Source organism: Panulirus ornatus, chromosome 20 (assembly GCF_036320965.1).
Source record: "Panulirus ornatus isolate Po-2019 chromosome 20, ASM3632096v1, whole genome shotgun sequence".
In the NCBI taxonomy this organism is placed as follows: Eukaryota; Metazoa; Arthropoda; class Malacostraca; order Decapoda; family Palinuridae; genus Panulirus; species Panulirus ornatus.
Window position 1 is genome coordinate 40,260,786 of NC_092243.1, and position 22,053 is coordinate 40,282,838.

A 22,053-nucleotide genomic window follows, 5' to 3' on the forward strand; every position below is an offset into this window, starting at 1 on the left:
GATATTTCATTTACATCTTGCCTCCTGAAACAGACTAAGCTAGGATTTAACCTCATTTTAACTTTATTGTATTTGCAAGTAATATGTGTTCACAGTATCTTGTCTCTTCCTTTATGCTGTACATTTCTAGTATGTATAATTTAGTTTGGTTTGTTGAAAAAGTAAGCTGGTCTCAAGTCAGTGTCATCAATTACAGAGATCTCTATCAATGCATAAGTTATCTATCTAGCCGTTTGTTGTCTAATCTAATTGGCAGATGTTTTGAAATCTCACTTTAAGGACTTATAAAAATCATGCATGATTTAATGACTTATGAAAATCATGGTAATGCATTTGGACATAAAATTACAACACACAAAGGAATAGCTCTGTTATTCAGCTTTTGCTGTACCACGGCAGTGCCAGATATGATAGTATGCTAATTACAAGAGCATTGCTTCTAGATATTTTACTTTACAAGTTTTCATGTTCTCAAATACGTTATATCTGTAGCTGTGCACAATAATAACAGTTTCAAACAATACAGATAATAAAGATAGATAAAACAAGCCCATATCTATCAGTAATAGATCTGAAACAAGTGCATTCTCAGACTGCTTCAGTTTGTATCATTCATATAGTATGGCACCTAATAGGTCTACTCTAGGCTTAGCAACAGCTTCTCCTGATTTCCTGATTTTAACTCGGCAAAAACTTGAGCACTTGTTCATTAATACAATAAACAGTTGAAGAATCAACAACATATTCTGTTCAGGGCAATATGTGATATAACCTTCTGCAGTCTTTTTTTAATCCCCATACCATTTCTTGAGTTAGTGAAGTAGCACCAAGTAGCACCAGAAACAAATGAAGACAGGCCTCATTCACTCACATCCATCATTTAGCTGTCATGTATAATGCATTGATACCACAGCCCCCTATCCAGAGCCAGGCTCTGCAGTCCTCTCCTGGGAGTCTTTCTCTTGTTGCTTCATATGCCTTTGTTCAGTCCACTGACAGCACATCGCCCCCTTGTATACAACAGTGCACTCTATCCCTACAAAGCTGACAACCTCCTGCATGTTTAGGCTCCACAGAGTCTACACCTTTTTCACTCAATCATTCTATCTTCAGTTCATTCCCCGCCCCCCTCCCCTTCTCCTTGTCCCTTCCTCTTCTGACACACACACACACACACACCCTCTTTGTTAACCTCTCCTCACTCACTCTATTCATATGTCCAAACTATTTCAACACATCCTCTTCAGCTTTCTCACTCATACTCTTCTTATTACCACTCCTCTTTCTTGTCCTATCATTTCTTAATCGACTCTCTCACCACTTGTCCTGTTTTTAAACATTTGATTTCCAACACTTTACCCATCTCAATTATGGCCCATGCCCATGCCTATCATCATCCCATATAGCGATATTTCCACACATTTCTCAATACTTTTAGGACCTTTGCCACCTCACCTACCCTATGATTCACTTCAGCTCCTTTGGTTCCATTTGCTACTATATCTGCTCCCAGATATCTAAAGCACTTCACTTCCCCCACATTTTTTTCCATTCAAACACATCCCAATTAACCTTTCTCTCTCCAGTGTTAAACTTTATAATGTTGGTTTTGTTCACGTTTACTCTCAACTTTCTCCTTTCAAACACACTCTGAAACTTAGAAACCACTTTCTATAGTTTCTCATTTTGAATCTGCCCACAATGCCCTGTCTTCAGCAAACTATAATTTGGCTGACTCACAATCATCCTCATCCTACCAGACTGCAAGACCTACCCGTCTGTCCAAAGCCCTCATATTTACCTCCCTCATTACCCATCTATAAAAAGACTTAACAGCCACAGAGACATCACACTTCCCTGCCACAAACCCATCTTCACCTGGAATTACTTACCCTTCTCTGGACCAACTCGCACACACACCTTAATCTCTTCACAAAAATTTAATCAAAAGAGCTTTCCCCATAACTCTTCTCATGTGCTTTCTCTATAAAAGTCACATACATATTCTTGGTTCTTTCAAGTTTTTAAACATATTCTCAAAAGCAATCGCCTAATCCACACATCCTCTAACTCTTGAAACCACATTGTTCCTCACCAATCTGATGCTCCGTGTACTCCACCACCCTCTCATTCACCACTCTCCCCTACAGCACCCACTTAACAAACTCTTATCTTTGCAATGCAAACATTCACCTTTATCCCCCTTGCCTTTTTTCAATGGCATTATACAGGCAATCTTCCAATCCTCAGGCACCTCACCATGAACCTTTTTTTTCAGCTGAGACTGCACAGGCAACTGAGGCCCTAATCAAGGCCATCCTAACTAAGGGGGGATGCTATTTCATGTGTGGCAGGGTGGTGACGGAAATGGATGAAGGCAACAAGTATGAATATGTACATGTGTATATATGTATATGTATGTATACGTTGAAATGCATATGTATTTATATGCATGTGTATGGGTTGGGCCATTCCTCTTCTGTTTCCTTGCGCTACCTCACTAATGTGGGAGATGCTTGTGGCATGAGAAGCGTGGGAGGTGGGTTGATTAGAAAGGGTAGTGAGTGGTGGGATGAAGAACTAAGATTATTAGTGAAAGAGAAGAGAGAGGCATTTGGACAATTTTTGCAAGGTTAAATGCAATTGAGTGGGAGATGTATAAAAGAAAGAGACAGGAGGTCAAGAGAAAGGTGCAAGAGGTGAAAAAGAGGGCAAATGAGAGTTGGGGTGAGAGAGTATCATTAAATTTTAGGGAGAATAAAAAGATGTTCTGGAAGGGGGTAAATAAAGTGCGTAAGACAAGGGAGCAAATGGGAACTTCAGTGAAGGGCGCTAATAGGGAGGTGATAACAAGTAGTGGTGATGTGAGAAGGAGATGGAGTGAGTATTTTGAAGGTTTGCTGAATGTGTTTGATGATAGAGTGGCAGATATAAGGTGTTTAGGTCGAGGTGGTGTGCAAAGTGAGAGGGTTAGGGAAAATGATTTGGTAAACAGAGAAGAGGTAGTGAAAGCTTTGCGGAAGATGAAAGCCGGCAAGGCAGCAGGTTTGGATGGTGTTGCAGTGGAATCTATTAAAAAAGGGGGTGACTGTATTGTTGACTGGTTGGTAAGGTTATTTAATGTATGTATGACTCATGGTGAGGTGCCTGAGGATTGGCGGAATGCGTGCATAGTGCCATTGTATAAAGACAAAGGGGATAAGAGTGAGTGCTCAAATTACAGAGGTATAAGTTTGTCGAGTATTCCTGGTAAATTATATGGGAGGGTATTGATTGAGAGGGTGAAGGCATGTACAGAGCATCAGATTGGGGAAAAGCAGTGTGGTTTCAGAAGTGGTAGAGGATGTGTGGATCAGGTGTTTGCTTTGAAGAATGTTTGTGAGAAATACTTAGGAAAGCAAATGGATTTGTATGTAGCATTTATGGATCTGGAGAAGGCATATGATAAGAGTTGATAGAGATGCTCTGTGGAAGGTATTAAGAATATATGGTGTGGGAGGCAAGTTGTTAGAAGCAGTGAAAAGTTTTTATCGAGGATGTAAGGCATGTGTACGAGAAGGAAGAGAGGAAAGTGATTGGTTCTCAGTGAATGTAGGTTTGCGGCAGGGGTGTGTGATGTCTCCATGGTTGTTTAATTTGTTTATGGATGGGGTTGTTAGGGAGGTGAATGCAAGAGTTTTGGAAAGAGGGGCAAGTACGAAGTCTGTTGTGGATGAGAGAGCTTGGGAAGTGAGTCAGTTGTTGGTAGCTTGTGATACAGTGCTGGTGGCTGATTCATGTGAGAAACTGCAGAAGCTGGTGACTGAGTTTGGTAAAGTGTGTGAAAGAAGAAAGTTAAGAGTAAATGTGAATAAGAGAAAGGTTATTAGGTACAGTAGGGTTGAGGGTCAAGTCAATTGGGAGGTAAGTTTGAATGGAGAAAAACTGGAGGAAGTAAAGTGTTTTAGATATCTGGGAGTGGATCTGGCAGCGGATGGAACCATGGAAGCGGAAGTGAATCATAGGGTGGGGGAGGGGGCAAAAGTCCTGGGAGCCTTGAAGAATGTGTGGAAGTCGAGAACATTATCTCGGAAAGCAAAAATGGGTATGTTTGAAGGAATAGTGGTTCCAACAATGTTGTATGGTTGAGAGGCATGGGCTATGGATAGAGTTGTGCGCAGGAGGGTGGATGTGCTGGAAATGAGATGTTTGAGGACAATATGTGGTGTGAGGTGGTTTGATCGAGTAAGTAATGTAAGGGTGAGAGAGATGTGTGGAAATAAAAAGAGCGTGGTTGAGAGACCAGAAGAGGGTGTTTTGAAATGGTTTGGGCACATGGAGAGAATGAGTAAGGAAAGATTGACCAAGAGGATATATGTGTCGGAGGTGGAGGGAACGAGGAGAAGTGGGAGACCAAACTGGAGGTGGAAAGATGGAGTGAAAAAGATTTTGAGTGATCGGGGCCTGAACATGCAGGAGGGTGAAAGGCGGGCTAGGAATAGAGTGAATTGGATCGATGTGGTATACCAGGGTTGACTTGCTGTCAGTGGATTGAATCAGGGCATGTGAAGCCTCTGGGGTAAACCATGGAAAGTTGTGTGGGGCCTGGATGTGGAAAGGGAGCTGTGGTTTCGGGCATTATTGCATGACAGCTAGAGACTGAGTGTGAACGAATGGGGCCTTTGTTGTCTTTTCCTAGCGCTACCTCGCACACATGAGGGGGGAGGGGGATGGTATTCCATGTGTGGCGAGGTGGCGATGGGAATGAATAAAGGCAGACAGTGTGAACTGTGTGCATGGGTATATATGTATGTGTCTGTGTGTGTATATATATGTGTACACTGAGATGTATAGGTATGTATATTTGTGTGTGTGGACGTGTATGTATATACATGTGTATGGGGATGGGTTGGGCCATTTCTTTTGTCTGTTTCCTTGCGCTACCTCGCAAACGTGGGAGACAGCGACAAAGCAAAATAAATAATAAAATATAAAATATATATAAACACATAAACACCCATACACACACATATACATCCATATACATACACAGGCATGTACATATATACACATGTACATATTCATACTTGCTTGCCTTCATCCATTCCTGGTGGTACCCTGCCCCACAGGAAACAGTATCGCTACACCTTCTTCAGCCATTAAAAGCCACATTCATTCACACTCAGTCTCTAGCTATCATGTGCAATGCACTAAAACCACAGCTCCATATCCACATCATATCAAACTGGCCTTCAGTGATAACCCCATGTATATCCTTATCCTATGTTAATAGCCCTATATCCTAAAGAAAATTATATCTTCAAAAAGTAACAACAAAAACGTCCATGGCTTCAAGCGCCTTTTGAGTCCTCGAAGATCCTGCCATTAACTAACATTATTACGTATCATTCTATATTCCTCTCAATAACAAACAATTATGCTAAACATATTCATTTCATCAATTCATTCTCTTTGCTGCCATCTCTACCATTAGCGTAAGCTAGAACATAAACAAATGTGGCACATCCTTTATATCCATTCTCTTGTTTCCGGGATGACAAACCACATCTCCCCATCCAAACTTGCCAAGGCCTCTCCAAAGGTTTTCCTTCGTTCACCCATCATTGCTCAGATCCCTTCTGGTATCCTCCGTTCATCATTCCCGATTCCTAAAACCACTTTCATTTCCCGATCACTCAATTATTCACTCCCAATACTTCCATCTCCACTTATGACTCCTTCTACCTTGTCTCTTCCACATCTGATTATATTCTACCCATCTCACCACTCATGTCCAAACTTCACACACCCTGTTTCTCCATCAACCCCACCCTTATTATCACTCGTCTTAACAGGGCTTACACTTACCTTAATTCTTACCCAACATCTCATACTGTGTCCCAATATTTGATTTAGCATTTACCTCTACGTACATTCTCAGTCCAACCAACTTTACACAGCAATGTGGTACTCATTTCCCCTACTGCGGTATCCTCTTTTCATAGACACCAAACTCCAAGCTTTTGCTTCCCCATCCTTGTCACCCATCCTACTCGTGACATTACAAACTTTTCCAGGCTCCAATTTGCTCGCCACTCCAGTATCTACAAACCCCTTTCCATAACCACCCTAACCAACCTGTTCTTGCACTTGCCAACTAATAACTCGCTTTATTCATTATAGATCTCGATCGCTCCCAATGGAAGGATGACCTTTCATGCAGTTCTCTCAATCGTGCCACCCAGAGGCCAGTTTCAGGAGCAACCAGACAGATTACAGATAGCCTCGCGAAAAAACTGATATTCACGATGCGCATGATCGTTGATAGCCACCTTCCACTACATAGAACATTAAGCCTTGTGACATCACGATGACGCTGCCACATACAATATTGACAACATTCACCTTCCGCGCGCTCGACGAGGGTATGAGAGATCCAGGAGACTCGACGCTGCTTTCGAATCTGTGGACAACGGCCGGGCTCATAACGTCTTCGATGTGGCCCGGGCTATCGTGCCAGCCTATGCGGCACTTCAGCAACCCGGAATTATTCCCTGAAACAACGCTTGGAAGGAGGCAGAAGTGATATTGTGACAGTGATTGTGTCAGCGTCGCGTCGCCTCGCCGCAGTGTATCGAGACAGACTTCCCCAGAACTTTTTAAAGGGGAAGTAAATGTTTATAGTTGTGTTACTGGAGTGATAGTTTTCATGCATGGTGTTTTGACAAGAAAATAGTGAAGTTGGAGAAAAATGTAGCTTAGACATTGAAGCTTATTGATTCAGTGGTGAAATTGATGAGAACTGCTATTGACGTTTTTTCCATAGCCAGAGGTTGAACCATTATGTGACGTTCATTTTTTCATTCATTTCAAGCTAAAAGTTTGTTTTCTAAATTGTTTCTTACATTTTTCATATGTATATATATGTATGTGTGTGTGTGTGTGTGTGTGTGTGTGTGTATATATATATGTATATTATCCCTGGGGATAGGGGTGAAAGAATACTTCCCACGTATTCCTCGCGTGTCGTAGAAAGCGACTAGAGGGGACGGGAGCGGGGGGCCGGAAATCCTCCCCTCCTTGTATTAACTTTCTAAAATGGGAAACAAAAATGTTATGTAGTAAAAAAGAGCCACCAACCTTTTGTTTCAAATCATGAACAAACAGAGACAAAAATATCAAATAAAATCAAATTATATTCTGATGTGATACAATTGAGTTGTGGGCTTTGTTTTTGAAGTACCTCACCAATGGGCATTATGTTTCTCTGCTACAGTTTGAATGAATTCTCTATGGCTGGCATAAAGGTTTAATTGCATACTAATATCTTGCCACTTCACAGCTTTTGCATCATCTCCAGCATGTAACTGTAGACTGTACAGTATCCCATCCTCGTTATCTTCATGAAAGTTGTATGCAATCGTTTCCATCCAAGCATTGTCAGTGTTGCGTGGATCATCAACATAGCCAGAGTATACCTCTTCACCTGAAACAGCATACCAAAATAATTCTTCTAATGTTGCAAATGTGAAGATTTTGTGTGGTAGATTCTGAATAGTGTCAAGAAAAAGGGCATTTGATGTGATCAATCAACATGGTCCCTAACCCAGTCCATGGTGTGGCTGGCTTTCTGAGCCTCAAAGAAAGGGATCCTGGGCCATAAAATAACATATGGTTCAGGTATCATTCTTATATTCCTTCAAATAACAAAAAAATATAAGCTATTCATATCATGCATTAATTCAACAGGATTTTTTTATGCTTGCCATTTCTCACACTAATGAGGTAAGAGTAGGAATACATAAACAAAAGGCCTCATCCATTTATATCCATTCTCTGGCTGTCACGTGGAATGCACCAAAACCACAACCCCCAATCCAAAACCAAGCCCCAGAGACCTCTCCATGGTTTCCTTCAGTTGCATCATATGCCTCAGATGCCCCTTGTATTCCTCCAGTTCACTCTATCCCATGCACGCCTTTCATCCATCTGCATGTTCATATCCCGATCACTCAATGTTATTCACTCCATCCTTCCATCTCCAGTTTGGTGACTCCCTTCTCCTTGTCCTCTCCACATCTGATACATATATCTCTACCCACTCATTCTTGCCATGTCCAAGCCCTTTCAGCACACCCTCTTCTGCTCCATCAACCATACCCTTATTATCACACCTTTCTCTTACAGGGCTTATCATTACTTAATTCATTAACCCTTCTCTCACTACATAGTGTCCTCAAATGTTTCATTTCCAACACTTTCATCCTCTTACGTACATTCTCATGTACAGCCCAAGCTTTACGTACAGCAATGTTGTATGCTCATTTTTGCCCTACTAGATGGTATCCTCTCTTTTCAAACACAATCAAAACTACCAGAGCTTTTGCTTCCCCCATCCCCTTGTCCCCCATCCTACTCAGTGACTTACCCCTACTTCCAAGGCTCCATTTGCTGCAGTGTCCACTTCCAGGTATCTACAACACCCCATTTCCATTAACTCGCACCCAAACCAACCTGTCTCTTTGCACTGCTAAACTTAATAACTCTGCTTTTATTCTCACTTGCTCCTTTCATACACACTCCCAAACTCAGACACCATTCTCTGCAGTTTCTCACTCAAATCTGCCATCAGAGCCATGTTATCAGGAAGCAACCACTGACACTTCCCAGGCACCCCCCCAAAAAAACTGTATACTTGCCTCTCTCCATGATCCTTGCATTTATCCCCTCACCACTTCATCCATAAACATTTAACAGCCATGATGACATCACATAACCCTGCCACATACCAATCTTCACCTGGAATCATTCACTCTCCTCTCTACCTACCTGTAAACATGCCTTATTCTTGTTAAAAATTCATCACTGCTTTTCAAAGCTTTTTTCCCCACACCATATATGTGTAACACCTTCCACAAGGCATCTCTATTAATCCTTTTGTATGATTCCTCCAGATCAATGAATGCCACATGCTTATTCACTTCTGTTTCTTTTATGTATTTCATGCAAATTCTTCAAAGCAAACATCTGATTCACACATTCTTTATCACTCCTGAAACTACTTTGTTCCCCCTAAATCTGATGTTCTTTGCATACCACTGGCCTTTCAATCATCACTCTTCAATACAACTTACAAGATACATTCAACAAGCTTATACCCCTGTAATTCAAGCACTCACCTTTGTGCCCTTTGCCTTTAATCATGCATTCCAATAACCCTCAGGTACCTCACTATGATCCAAACATATCCTGAAAATCCTGACCAACCAATCAGTAAATGATTCAGGCCTACCAGGGCAGAAAAAACATACCAGTATTGCAAAAGTTCAGGGAGCACTCGTGACACTGGACAATCGGTCCATGAACAGACTGATTACTCAATAATAAGAGCAGAAACTCTGAAACTTTTTAATTGAACACAATATTGCATACACTGCTTCAGATCAAATGAGTGACCTTTTCAAAGTCATATTTCCAGACAGCTTTACTGCTTCGAAGTTTGCCTCCCAAAGAACCAAAACAACAGCCATAGCTAGGACTCTTGGCCAAGAGTCCAAAGGTGTACATCCTTCCATTTCTTCATTTGATGTTTTTGGTAACGTAGATCTAGTCTAGGTATAAACATAAATCAATATAAACAATAAAAAACAGATCAGCTGCCCTCATAGTTCCACATTTTGTTTGGATTTGCAAGAAATCATTGATAATCTAGTCAGAAAAGAAGAATACAGCCTTAAAATCAATGTTTTCAAGACTAAAACTATGGTCATATCTAAATCTAAAACTCCACCAAAGATTTCTATAAAAGTATATGGAAAAACTCTACAACAGACAAAGGATAGGGTGGTTAGATGATATAACAGGAGAAACATTTAGTAAGAAAGGAAGCATAGGAGCATTGGTCAGCTACAGAAGATGGGGAAAAATGGCATGCCATAGTTGCCAACCCCCACCTTGTTGGGGAAGGCACATTGATTGACTGATTCATCCTATTTAGAGCCAGCAGCAGTTTCACAATTTCCTTCTCAGTTAATGCGTGACTGTCTGGGGTATATATTTGTGTTGCATGACAATGAACATTGCTAGTTTATGGTTTTTTATTTTCACTTATGCTATCCAACATTATATAATGCTTTACTACTGGTACATATTAATCAATCCTATGTACAGATTTCCTAGTAGCATTGACTATCTGTATTTATATCTTTTTTTTTTATTATTATTATACTTAGTTGCTGCCTCCCACGTTAGCGAGGTAGCGTAAGGAAACAGACAGAAGAATGGCCCAACCCACCGCATACACATGTATATACATAAATGCCCACTTGCACGTACACACAGCTATACATTTCAAGGTATACATAAACATACATATATATACATGTACATATTCATACTTACTGCCTTCCTCCATTCCTGTCGCCACCCGCCACACATGAAAAACAGCACACACACACACACACACACACACACCCATGAGTGTGAGGTAGCACTAGGAAAAGACAACAAAGGCCACATTTGTTCACACTGCCTCTAGCTGTCATGTGTAATGCACCGAAACCACAGCTCCCTTTCCACATCCAGGCCCCACAAAACTTTTCATGGTTTATCCCAGACGCTTCACATGCCCTGCTTCAATCCATTGACAGCAGGTCAACCCCCGGTATACCACATCGTTCCAGTTCACTCTATTCCTTACATACCTTTAACCCTCCTGTATGTTCAGGCCCCGATCGCTCAAAATTTTTTTCACTCCATCCTTTCACCTACAATTTGGTCTCCCAAATCTCCTCGTTCCATCCACCTCTGTTACATATATCCTCTTTGTCAATCTTTCCTCACTCATTCTCTCCGTGTGACCAAACCATTTCAATACACCCTCCTCTGCTCTCTCAACCATACTCATTTTATTATCACACATCTCCCTTACCCTTTCATTACTTACTCGATCAAACCACCTCACACCACATATTGTCCTCCAATATTTCCTTTCCAACACATCCACCCTCCTCCACACAACTCTATCTATAGCCCATGCTTCACAACTATATAACATTGTTGAAACCACTCCTTCAAACATACCCATTATTGCTCTCCTAGATAATGCTCTTGCCTTCCACATACTTCTTCAACACTCCCAGAACCTTCGCCCCCTCCCCCACCGTGCGACTCACTTCCACTTCCATGGTTCCATCCACTGCTAAATCCACCCCAGGATATCTAAAACACTTCACTTCCTCCAGTTTTTCTCTATTCAAACTTACCTCCCAATTAACTTGTCCCTCAACCCTACTAAACCTAATTACCTTGCTCTTATTCACATTTACTCTCAGTTTTCTTCTTTCACACACTTTACCAAACTCGGTCACCAACTTTTGCAGTTTCTCACCCGAATCAGCCACCAGTGCTGTATCATCAGCGAACAACTGACTCACTTCACAAGCCCTCTCATCCACATCAGACAGACTGCACACTTGCCCCTCTCTCCAAAACTCTTGCATTCATCTCCCTAAGAACCCTATCCATTAAACAAATTAACCATGGAGACATCACCCAACCCTGCCACAAACTGGCATTCACTAGCAACCAATACTTTCCTCTCTTCCTACTCGTACACATGCCTTACATCTTTGATAAAAACTTTTCACTGCTTGTAGTAACTTACCTCCCAAACCATATACTCTTAATACCTTCCACAAAGCATCTCTATTAACTCTATCATATGCCTTCTACAGATCCATAAATGCTACATACAAATCCTGGAGATTTTCAGAGAAGCACCATTCTCTATGTTAACAGATGGCAGCTCAAATCATGGGGCAAGAGCAGTTATATCCCTTTATTGTGCAACACTTTGATTCTGAAGTGAACAGAGTCTTATGTGTCCTGCTACCACAAAGGAACGATCTACTAAGAGAAACATCTCATTTGTTTTGTAGCAGATAATGCAGCTGTCATGATGGGAGAGCAGAATGGGGTAGGTGCATTTGTAAAGAAGAAAAATCCAGATACTTTCATCACGGGATAAGATAATCTTGTCATTTCCATCTCGCTGCTGAGAAAGGAGATCACCTACTGCCATTTTCACTGGTCGACTTACTTATTTCTGTTCATTATTACTTGAAGAAATTTAGTAGTAAGCACCACAAAGAGTTCAAGGAGGTTCAGACCCTGTGCAATGGTGAACAGCATGCAATCTTGAAACGTGTGTACTCGCTGGCTCTCTTTGGAAAGGGCACTGACTAGACTCGCTGATCAATGGGGGCCTTTGAAACTGTACCTCTCCAAAGAAGCAGATTCCATGGGAAAGAAAAGTAATGTAGATGATACCACTCCAAAGTAGTCGATAAAACGGAAGGTCTCTACAAATGATAGTTGTGCCACACTTCCAGCCAAGTTAAAGAAATAACTCAATGTGGTAGCCATTTCCTTGTCATCAGTCCAGGTACACCACCGAATTTCTGGCAATTGATGGTTCAGTACCTCCTTTAATCAGGACAAAATTATGTGAGGGAACTTGAAGTTACTGCGGCCACCAGACTAGTTTACTGGGCAGCCACAGATGGTGTTGTGTGTAGGGCACGCTTATTTAGATTCTTTAGACTGCACGTTGGTGGTGATACTGCAATTCTGTGAGATTCTTAGCTTATTTTGCTTAAATTTAACCCAAGCTATGGCTTCTAAGACATATGAGAGTGTCAGTCGTGGTGTCAAACGTAAACACCAGTCCATATCGATCCAAGATAAAGTAGAAATGTTGAAAAAAATGGACCATGGTGTTTCGGTGCATAAGCTATGTGACATCTACAGTATTGGTTCATCAGCTATTTATGATGTAAAGAAGCAAAGAGAAAAAATATTTAAATTCTATGCAGACAGCAATTCCAAAAAGCAAATGATGATTGGAAAAACTATGAAAGATGGTGGGAGTCCTGAGCACAATCGATGGTTTCGACAGCGTTGGAGTGATGGAGTGGACTTGTCAGGTAGGATGATAATGGACCAGGCTAAGTTATTCCATAAAGAACTTAAATTACAACATGAGCATGACTGTAGTGAAGGATGGCTTCAAAGATTCAAGAAGCGGCATGGAATTTCCATGAATAAAGTGTGCAGAGAAAAGCAGTCTGCAAACCATGAAGGAGCTGCCGAGTATGTGGACGAATTTGCAAAACTCGTAGCAGACGAGCACCTCAGTTCTGAGCAGGTGTACAATGCAGACGAAACTGCATTATTCTGGCAATGCACACCTAGGAAAACACTAACAACAGAAGACGAAGAAGACTCCAGAGGATTCAAACAATCTAAGGATAGACTTACCATCTTAGGGTGCTCAAACATTTAATATTTGTTTAATATAAATTTCTAGCAATCCATGGTATACTTCAGACACATGATTTATAATGAGTGGGTTAGAGGTGTGTTGATGAATTATTATTACGTGACCACAATTGGTCTGGCAAAATGGTTAATGCAGCAAGGCTTTGGAACCAAGAGTGCCAGAAAATCGGTTAGTGTGTTAGTGTGTCATGTTCATTTCGTAATGGTCCATTTCCTTCTATTACTGTCATCCTTTCTCTTATGTATTTGAAGAAGTCCTTAGGATTACTCTTAAATTTCAAGGAAATTCTTTTTTCTTCCTCATATTTACACTTTCTTTGGATTTTGATTAATTCCTGGCAATTTTCATCAGTTCCCTTTGATTTGGTTTCTTGTATGTTTTCTCCTTTCAGCAAATTAGTTCTATTTGTAATTCATGGAATATGTTAGTTTAAAGGGGTTATTGTCCATTCCAGGTGACTGAAGGGTGTGAGCTGGATTCTTGTCCACTTGGGGTTAAAAGAGTGACTGAACATTTCTGTGGAGATGCAGGCATTATATTCTGGTTGAGCTATCATTTCAACTGCATACTGTAGTGCTATACGTTTGTTGTTGCCACAGTGGTGTCTGGGGTGTTGTGATTGTGAGCTCAGTATATGTTGTGGTTTTTTGTAGAGAATAGGTCATGTAGGAAGAAACTGAGGAGGGTTGGAGAAAGAACTGCTCTTCTGCATACTCCACTGTAGAACTGAAAGGTTTTAGAGGTGAAGCCACCGTGAGTGACCCAATGTAGTTGCCCTTGACATGCCCATAGCTCTTGACAGGACGTGGCACCTCTAAGCTCCCTTCTTTTAGCTCCTCTCCCTTGCTTTGCTCCCTCATATCTAGCTTCCTTTCTGACTAATCTATCTCTTTTGTTGTTGACGGATCAGCCTCTCCCTCTTTCTCCAACTGTGGTGTCCCTCAAGGTTCTATACTATCTCCTACACCTTTTCTCCTTTTTTATCAATGACTTCCTCTTTTCTACAGACAACCAAATGCACTCAATCTGCATCTCATCTAAACACAACTTCTTCAATAAACTCAGATTTGGATAGGATATCTCAGAGGGGTAGATGATATCTGTTTAAGTTCAATACCTCCAAGCCCTGTTTTTACCCATCTCTCTATAAAAAGTTCCTCAACTTTCCTATCTCCTTCAACAGTTCTGTAATTCCACCTCGTAACTCGATGAATGTACTTGGTATTAATATAACATCCATTTTATATTGCACACCTCACATTACAGAAATAGCCAAGTCTGCCTCTAAGAAAGTGGGAGTCCTGTTTAGGTGTCAAATTTTTAATCTTTTGAAGAGGTTCTCCATTTATGGAGTACTGCTCTCACATCTGGGGTGGCTTTAGCGATGCATCCTTACTTGACAGAGTTGAGTCAAAAGTGGTCTGGTATCATCTCTCCCAGGCTAACTTCAAAACTTAACCCACTTGCCCTACATTGCAATGTTGGTTCATTTTTCCTTGAGGTTTTAGAACTCTTTCCTCTCATATCTCTCCCAATAACTATGACTTGGCACATTTTAAAAAGAGACTTTTTACTTCCCAAAAATTTATAATACTTTCCTTTGCCTTTTCTTTTCACTTTCATTAACCTCTTCATATATCGATTAAGGCCTGGCCTTAACATGGACTTCTGTCTGTCCGTGGAGCTACTTTATGATGAAAAAAAAATTACAAGGTTACTCAGTGAGGTTGTAACCGCTGACTAATAAATATATTTGTAACCAGAAAATTCACAGTAATCCTTACCTAATAATGACTTTACAAAAACTGGCTACATGGCAACTGAACGGAGAGATTCTGGTTGCCTGATAATAATTCATGGCAAACACTGTCATACCAAACTTTATACTGAGACGCTTACTAAATGAAAATCCATGTGCCACATCAATGCATGTATGAGGAAAACCATTACAGCTGCACAAGAAGGTACAGCTTAGCAGATGATTACATCCCTTTTAGGTAGATTTTTCTAGTTACCCTAAGGACAAATCACAGCTATGTTTTTTGCGTACCTGAGATATAAATAGTTGCATGTTCTCCTTCATCTCAATTAATAAAACAGCTTACAAGAGAACCATATGAAAGAGTGCAAGAGAAAGAAGTTGCCTGGAAAATTAATAATATACAATCCAAACCTCTTTGGAAGAGATCTTTCAGCTGCTGCTCAGTTTGTTTCTTCTTTTCTTCAGTCATTTCCAGAGAGTTAAGAGCCTCTTCTTGAAACTCTCGCTTAATTGTAGTACTGACTAGTTCTCCTGGGTCCACCATTCCTCCTGGGATGGCCCATTCACCACTGTCTCGACGCTGGATACAAATAAATTGTAGAACAAACCGACCAGTTCCTTCTGTTGATACAGTTTTGGCATTAGTGTCTGCCACTAATTTATAGTGAAGATATGATTTAATACTTTGTTATTTACTATGTCTGATTACCATTTCTCCCCGTAAGAAATGATGAGACAAACATATGAAAGTCTGTGGGTTAGACTAAAGAAACATAATCTAATAAACAAAGGGTGATAACTGTAAGCCTTTCAAACAATTCATTTAATGAGGACAGAAAAAATAAAGGAGTAACATCTGAGGTTGTACAAAACAAGCAAAAGGAAAAAAGAAAGAAAAGATACCTATGTCAATAAAATTATAAAAGGTAGTGAAACAACTTCAGGGTAAGAAAAATATTAATCTATCCATCTATCCAATAATCATCAATAATTATTCTTCTATACCGAATGGAGTGGATCCAGCACATAAAGCCTCTAAACATCATTCCCACACATCCTCTACTCATGTCCAGTGAGTTAAAGGGAATCATGAATGGCCACATTTATAAGGATGATTTCCACTTTTTCACTTTACACAATGAAATTCTACACTTTACACAATACACTTTTCCACAAGCTAATTCATCAAGTGAGACCAGTGTCTCTATTCATACCAAATCACATACAAAATACTTCTAATGCATCCAGTCCCAAGTATTCCTATAGCATTTTTATCTGAAAAATCCTTATCCCAAAGCAATTCTCTCACTACATCACTCCATCTCTTCTATGGTCTACCTCTCCTCTTTGCATCTTTCATTGTACTGCATAACATCATCTAGACCCTCAACTTACGTAAATAAAATTAACAAATAATGGTTTACTGGATGTAAGCCCATGAGTATTAAACTCCCTCCCTGTACAGTACAAATAGGTAATTACAACATTTTATGCCCCACTAATGTGGCCAGCTTCCTGAGTGCTGCAGGAGCTTTATGTAGATAGATGGGACTCCTGGGGCAGGAAGTAAGTATAGAGGTCTTATTATCATGATTTTCTCACTTTGCATACCTCCCAAACTTCAGCATCTCATATTTGCCACCCTATCATCAAACACATTCAATAATCCTTCAGAGTACTAATCCATTTCATCTTCACCTCAGGTCTGCCTGCTACCACCTCTCAATTTGCCCCTTCACCAATAATCCATTTTGTTCTTTTATATTTCTCAGACTGGTAACCTTCTTTCAAAACATTTCCCTATTCTCTATGAAATTTGCTGATACTTACTCACTCACCCTCTTTGTCAGCCCCAAACCTTCCTCTTCAACTTCTGCCTTTCTCTCATACATCTCCCAATCACTGGCACTCTTTCCCTGTAAATAACAACTGTACACCTTTCTTCCTTTTAACTTGCAACTTCATCACCCTACCACATACTGCCCTTTCTCACATGCCCATCTCCACATTCTGTGTACCACAAACTTCTCTTGCACAAATCAGCAGTGTTTCCCTAGTATCTCCCATTCCTCGCCCACTTCCTTATCTTCACTTCCTATAAGCTTTTGCCATTTTACACTCAATCTCTCCTGGTATCTCCTCACACAAGCCTCCTTTTCTAAGTCCACTTCCTTTCACCACCCTTTTCTCACCCATCTCATTCCCTCTTTCCCAAAAACCTTTGCAAGTCTCCTACCTTGCTTCCATCAAGTAATGATAGACTTCCCACCAGCTACCTGTTTTCCATCTTTCCTACACACCCACATTTACTTATGTATTTGCACCTTTTAAAAGCAGGTATTTCCAATCACCAGGCCTATTTTTGCAAACAACTCCACAAGCTGTTCATCATTTCCATTCACCTCACTGAATAACTCATGCCCCTTCGTTATTTCCTTAACCCCCTTTTGCATTCAATCACCCACCACTAATATCTAATGTGTCATGTCAAAACTGCTGACACATTCAATGAACTCCTCATGAAACACTGTACCAGAAAACCACAAAAACAAGGGAAGGCAAAATCGTGAGATCTTTCTTATATCTTTGGACAAAGTACTGTAACAGAAATACTACAAGTGAGATATGTACAGGGGGAACACAATTCAAAGGTCAGGGGATATAATGTAACATGGAAGTTTTTGCCTATCTTACTTAACCATTACACAATGATGGGGTAGAGAGGGAGGAAGAAAGGAAGAAGTTGCTTCTCATGAATTAATGTCATAGCTCATGTTGATTTTAGTAAATGTACCACCTGATATCTTACAAATCTTAATGATATATGTCCCAAGAACATACTTTTTACTTTACAAATTTATATAATCAAAACAAGAGGACACACCACACAACATATATATATATATATATATATATATATATATATATATATATAGGAACAATCATAAAGGCCAAAGGTGGGAAGTTTGTATCTAACCTGTTAACCTATGGTCATACTGACAGGTTTCTTTCATAAATTAGATTAATCATAAATCTAAAAAAGCTAAACTGCCCATAACATAAATCAATGTATTTTCAAAGGAACTTGCAGTTAAACAAGATTCCAAACCATTTTTTTCCAGAGCAGTTTTTATTCATAATGGAGGAAAAAAAGCCTTTATGTTCAAAAAACAATATTTTGCTGTCCACTTCTGACATTACCATACATTGGCTAATCCATGTCTCCAACTCTTTCCCAGTCTTATTAAGCAGAAACCTTTCACAACTTTTACAAGAAATTAAATACACACTACCAGTCGCATCATTTGGAGTATGCTGGATAAGTTTTTTTTATCATGTATTATGTAAAAGTCACATGGACAACAGAGAGTTGGAATATTATCAATGAAACATTCATGGAAAGGCAGAACAAGTGTCATGTGTCGACTGTTTTCTCTGTGCTGTGTATTATAAAAAAAAATCTCTTGGCTTTGTCACGACAGTGATTGGAGCTGTCTGCCTATCTCTGGTATGATTTTCACTTCATAAAAAAATCAGGGTTTGCAATCTTAACCCTTGGAAAAGTAAAAAGGAATACCAATTTCTTAACATTAATATGATGATTAGAATAAGAATGTACATAAGAGTGGATGTATGAGGGTCTTTCAGTACAATTTGGTTTCTAATAATCTCAAGATCTAAGAAGGATAAACTAATTTTATTCTCTTCAACAGTGAACTTTATTGAAAGGGACATGTTTAATTAATTGTGTCAAGAATAGATCCTTGGGCTGAAAAATGCAAGTCTTGTCAGTTCACAATTCTAGAGAATTCTGAGCGGTCCAGTGACAGGAGGGAATGGGGTGATAATGCTGTTCATCTCTAAGGCATTTGACTGGCCAAGGGCAGACCCAAAGTGAGCATGCTGCCACTACTATGATTGGATGTCTAACAAAGAGTGGATAAGGCCTGCACATCTTCACCAGAAGCATTAAGGGTTGGAATTTCCTGTAACCCTGGTCTCCCTAAAGCATATCCTAGAGCAATGTTTTTCAACCTTTACAGTATTTCATCAAAAGTAATATTTTTAGGTACACATTCCTCATGTAAATAGAGGACTACATATAGAGGTATTCTCCAAGTTTTGTTTTTACTAAGAAGAAATCTACAAAATAATTATGCAACACTATATGGCAATGTTCTCCCATTTCCATTTATCCCATGCAGTATTAAGCTTGAGTAACTTGATTTTGCTCAAAACATGAAGCTGGGCAGGGATTATGTGTGTGTTAATGAATATGGGAATAAGTCAGTATGTGAAAATCATGTTTCCAAGAAAAGGAGAAATGATGCTAAGAAGAGCAGTGGCAGAAATAAAGTAGATACTAATCCATGAAATGCTAACCATGAAGGACCTTTTTTCCAGACACCATCTTCCAACGAGTTACAATGGGATCTCCTGCGTGATTTGGTCCCCAACGACCAAGAAGACCACGACCAGTAATGCCTGTGCGTCCATGAATGTTCCTGGAATTTCAAATTTTTTTAGTTTATTGATAATTTCTTCATAATTACCTTCCTTGCAAACTTTAACTTGTGTTTTAATTTTGCTAAGGACAGTATCAGTTCACCAAAACTTCTTCAGTTGTAAAAAATAGATGGTCAAAAAATGTTTCTGTCTGGACCTTCATTCTTGCATTCATGTTCCTACCCTTCAATACACTTGTATAGCAGTCCTCTCTCAAAGTCTTAGTGTAGTATTCTAAAAGACTGTAAAACACACAAAAAATTAACAGATGTCATTAATGTCTTTCCTCATTTCTTTGCTCCTCTAACACTATCTTTAACTATTCAAATGGATTCTGCATGTGCTCTTCTACTGCAGTTGTTAGAAATAGTATATATAATTGTACATATACTGTGGCCATTCACATAACTGATGTTAACCGCTAGACAATTTAACCATCCAATACAAATGGTGATTCCATACATTTAACAACCTTACCCATCCCAATCTCACATCTTGCTAAGCTTTTGAAAAACCCACCAGTTGCGCAGTGACACAGGTGGATCACAGCTGGCCATTCAGCTTCCCTCATTTGCATATCATTACACATGGTTATGCCTGTCTCTGTAGCTCCTTAGCACTAATGAACCCATCAATAACAGGTGAACTGTTTCATGCTTATAACATTTATGGACCAAAAAACAAGGTCTTCAAATGAAATAGACGTAAATGTTACATACAGTAAATTCTCTATAATTCAAGACAATGTAATGTTCAAACCAATAAATATTTTTTAGTTTTGGTTGGCAACCTTCCAGTATCCATACAAATACTAAAGAAGATTAAAAATAATGCATGGGGATAGGGGAGAAAGAATACAACGCACGTATTCCCTCCATGTCATAGAAGTTGACTGAGAGGGTTGGGAGCAGGTGGCTAGAAATCCTCCCTTCCTGTAGCACTTTCCAAAAGAAGGAACAGAGCAAGGAGCCAGATGAGAAAATTTCCCTCTAAGGTTCTGTCATCTGTTCATGATGCTACCTCACTCATATGGAAAATGGCAAGCATATATGAAAAAAAGTATTTCAAATCGCACCACAGTGATTAGTGTACCAACCACCTGGTGCTTTGTGGTGATGGGGGTTGTTTACCATCTTCTATTTGCTTTCTGGTGTAGTGTTTTGTGCTGGTATGGCACATTTGTGTATTTTGTGTATGCCTGATTAATGTTGTGGACAATGGCCCCTTTCAAGCATTGTCAGCAATAGCTTGACAATTCCTCAAAGCCATCTACATCTAAAATGAAGTGCAAGGGGAACATGTTAAGCCCCACAAAGGTGGAGTTGTGCAAGAACCCTTCAGCAAAGTTTTTAGTTTGATTTCGAGGAATTCAGGGGATTTCTAGGGCCATATTATCTATAACAGTCAAACTCCAACAAATATTCCACCACTACCAGCTTTGTACTTTTTCATACAACTTTACACATATATTTACACTTTAAACTACATGTAGGTGTACTGTGAAGAAAGCAAAGGGGGTAAGAGCCTTCTGTATGATGAAATGTGGCAAGGCAGCTGGAGTGGATGGTTTTGCAGTTTAATTCATTAAGAAAGGGGGTGACTGTGTTGTTCGTTGGTTGGTAACAATTTTCAAGGTGTGTATGGATCATGGTGAGGTGCCTGAGGATTGGTGGAATGCATGTATAGTGTTACTGTATAAAGACAAGGGGGATAAACTAAAAAGGTACAAGTCTGTTGAGTGTACCTAGCACATAGCACAACACAGCACTGACTGACAGATTTAGGTGCAGCAGCATGGTTCCAGAAGTGGTAAAGGATGTGTGGATCTGGTTTGCTTTAAAAGAAAGTGTGTGAGAAATACTTAAAAAACAGATGTATTTGTATGTAGCATTCATGGATCTGGAGAAGGCATATGATAGAGTTGAAAGAGAGTAGGAGCAAAGCTGCCAGAAGCAGTAAGAAGTTTTTATCAAGGATGTAAGGCATGTGTATAAGTAGGAAGAGTGGAGAGTGAATGGTTCAAAGTTAAAGATGGTCTAAGGCAGGGATGTGTGATGTCGCCTTGGTTGTTTAATTTGTTTATGGATGGGGTGGTGAGGGAGGTAAATGCAAAGGTCTCAGAAAAAGGGGCGAGTATGCAGACTGTGGGAGATGAGAGGACCTGGGAAGTGAGTCAGTTGTAGTTTACTGATACAGCATTAGTGGCAGATTCGAGTGAAACTGCAAGAGTTGATGACTGAGTTTGGAAGTGTGTTTGAGAGGGGAAAGTTGAGAGTAAATGTGTATAAAAGCAAGGGTTTAGCAAGGCTGAGAGACAGACCCCTCATATAAAATCTGATGCATGAAAGCCTTTTTTAAAGTTTTTTTTTTTTTCAGAGACTGTACTTATTTTTTCCTTGGAAATCTCTTTGCTTATCATTTATTACCCCATAATCACATAAAAAGAAAACCTGGCACATTATGT

The 22,053-nt window shown here is 39.9% G+C and overlaps 1 protein-coding gene across 4 annotated transcripts in view; it reads right to left on the reverse strand.

Annotated features, from left to right (window-relative positions):
• The window catches only part of LOC139755959 (ADP-ribose pyrophosphatase, mitochondrial-like), a 101,866-nt gene that overhangs the window by 13,988 nt on the left and 65,825 nt on the right, over positions 1–22,053 (reverse strand). The window contains exons 5-7 of one of the 4 annotated variants that reach the window (XM_071674792.1): positions 19,467–19,588; positions 15,495–15,704; positions 6,455–7,465 (exon numbers count right to left, since the gene is read on the reverse strand). In XM_071674792.1, the coding sequence (XP_071530893.1) occupies positions 7,224–7,465; positions 15,495–15,704; positions 19,467–19,588 (574 nt within the window). In that variant the 3' untranslated portion in view covers positions 6,455–7,223. Of the gene's footprint in view, positions 1–6,454; positions 7,466–15,494; positions 15,705–19,466; positions 19,589–22,053 lie in introns of those variants that run through there. The other 3 variants (XM_071674791.1, XM_071674788.1, XM_071674793.1) reach the window with 3 other exon arrangements.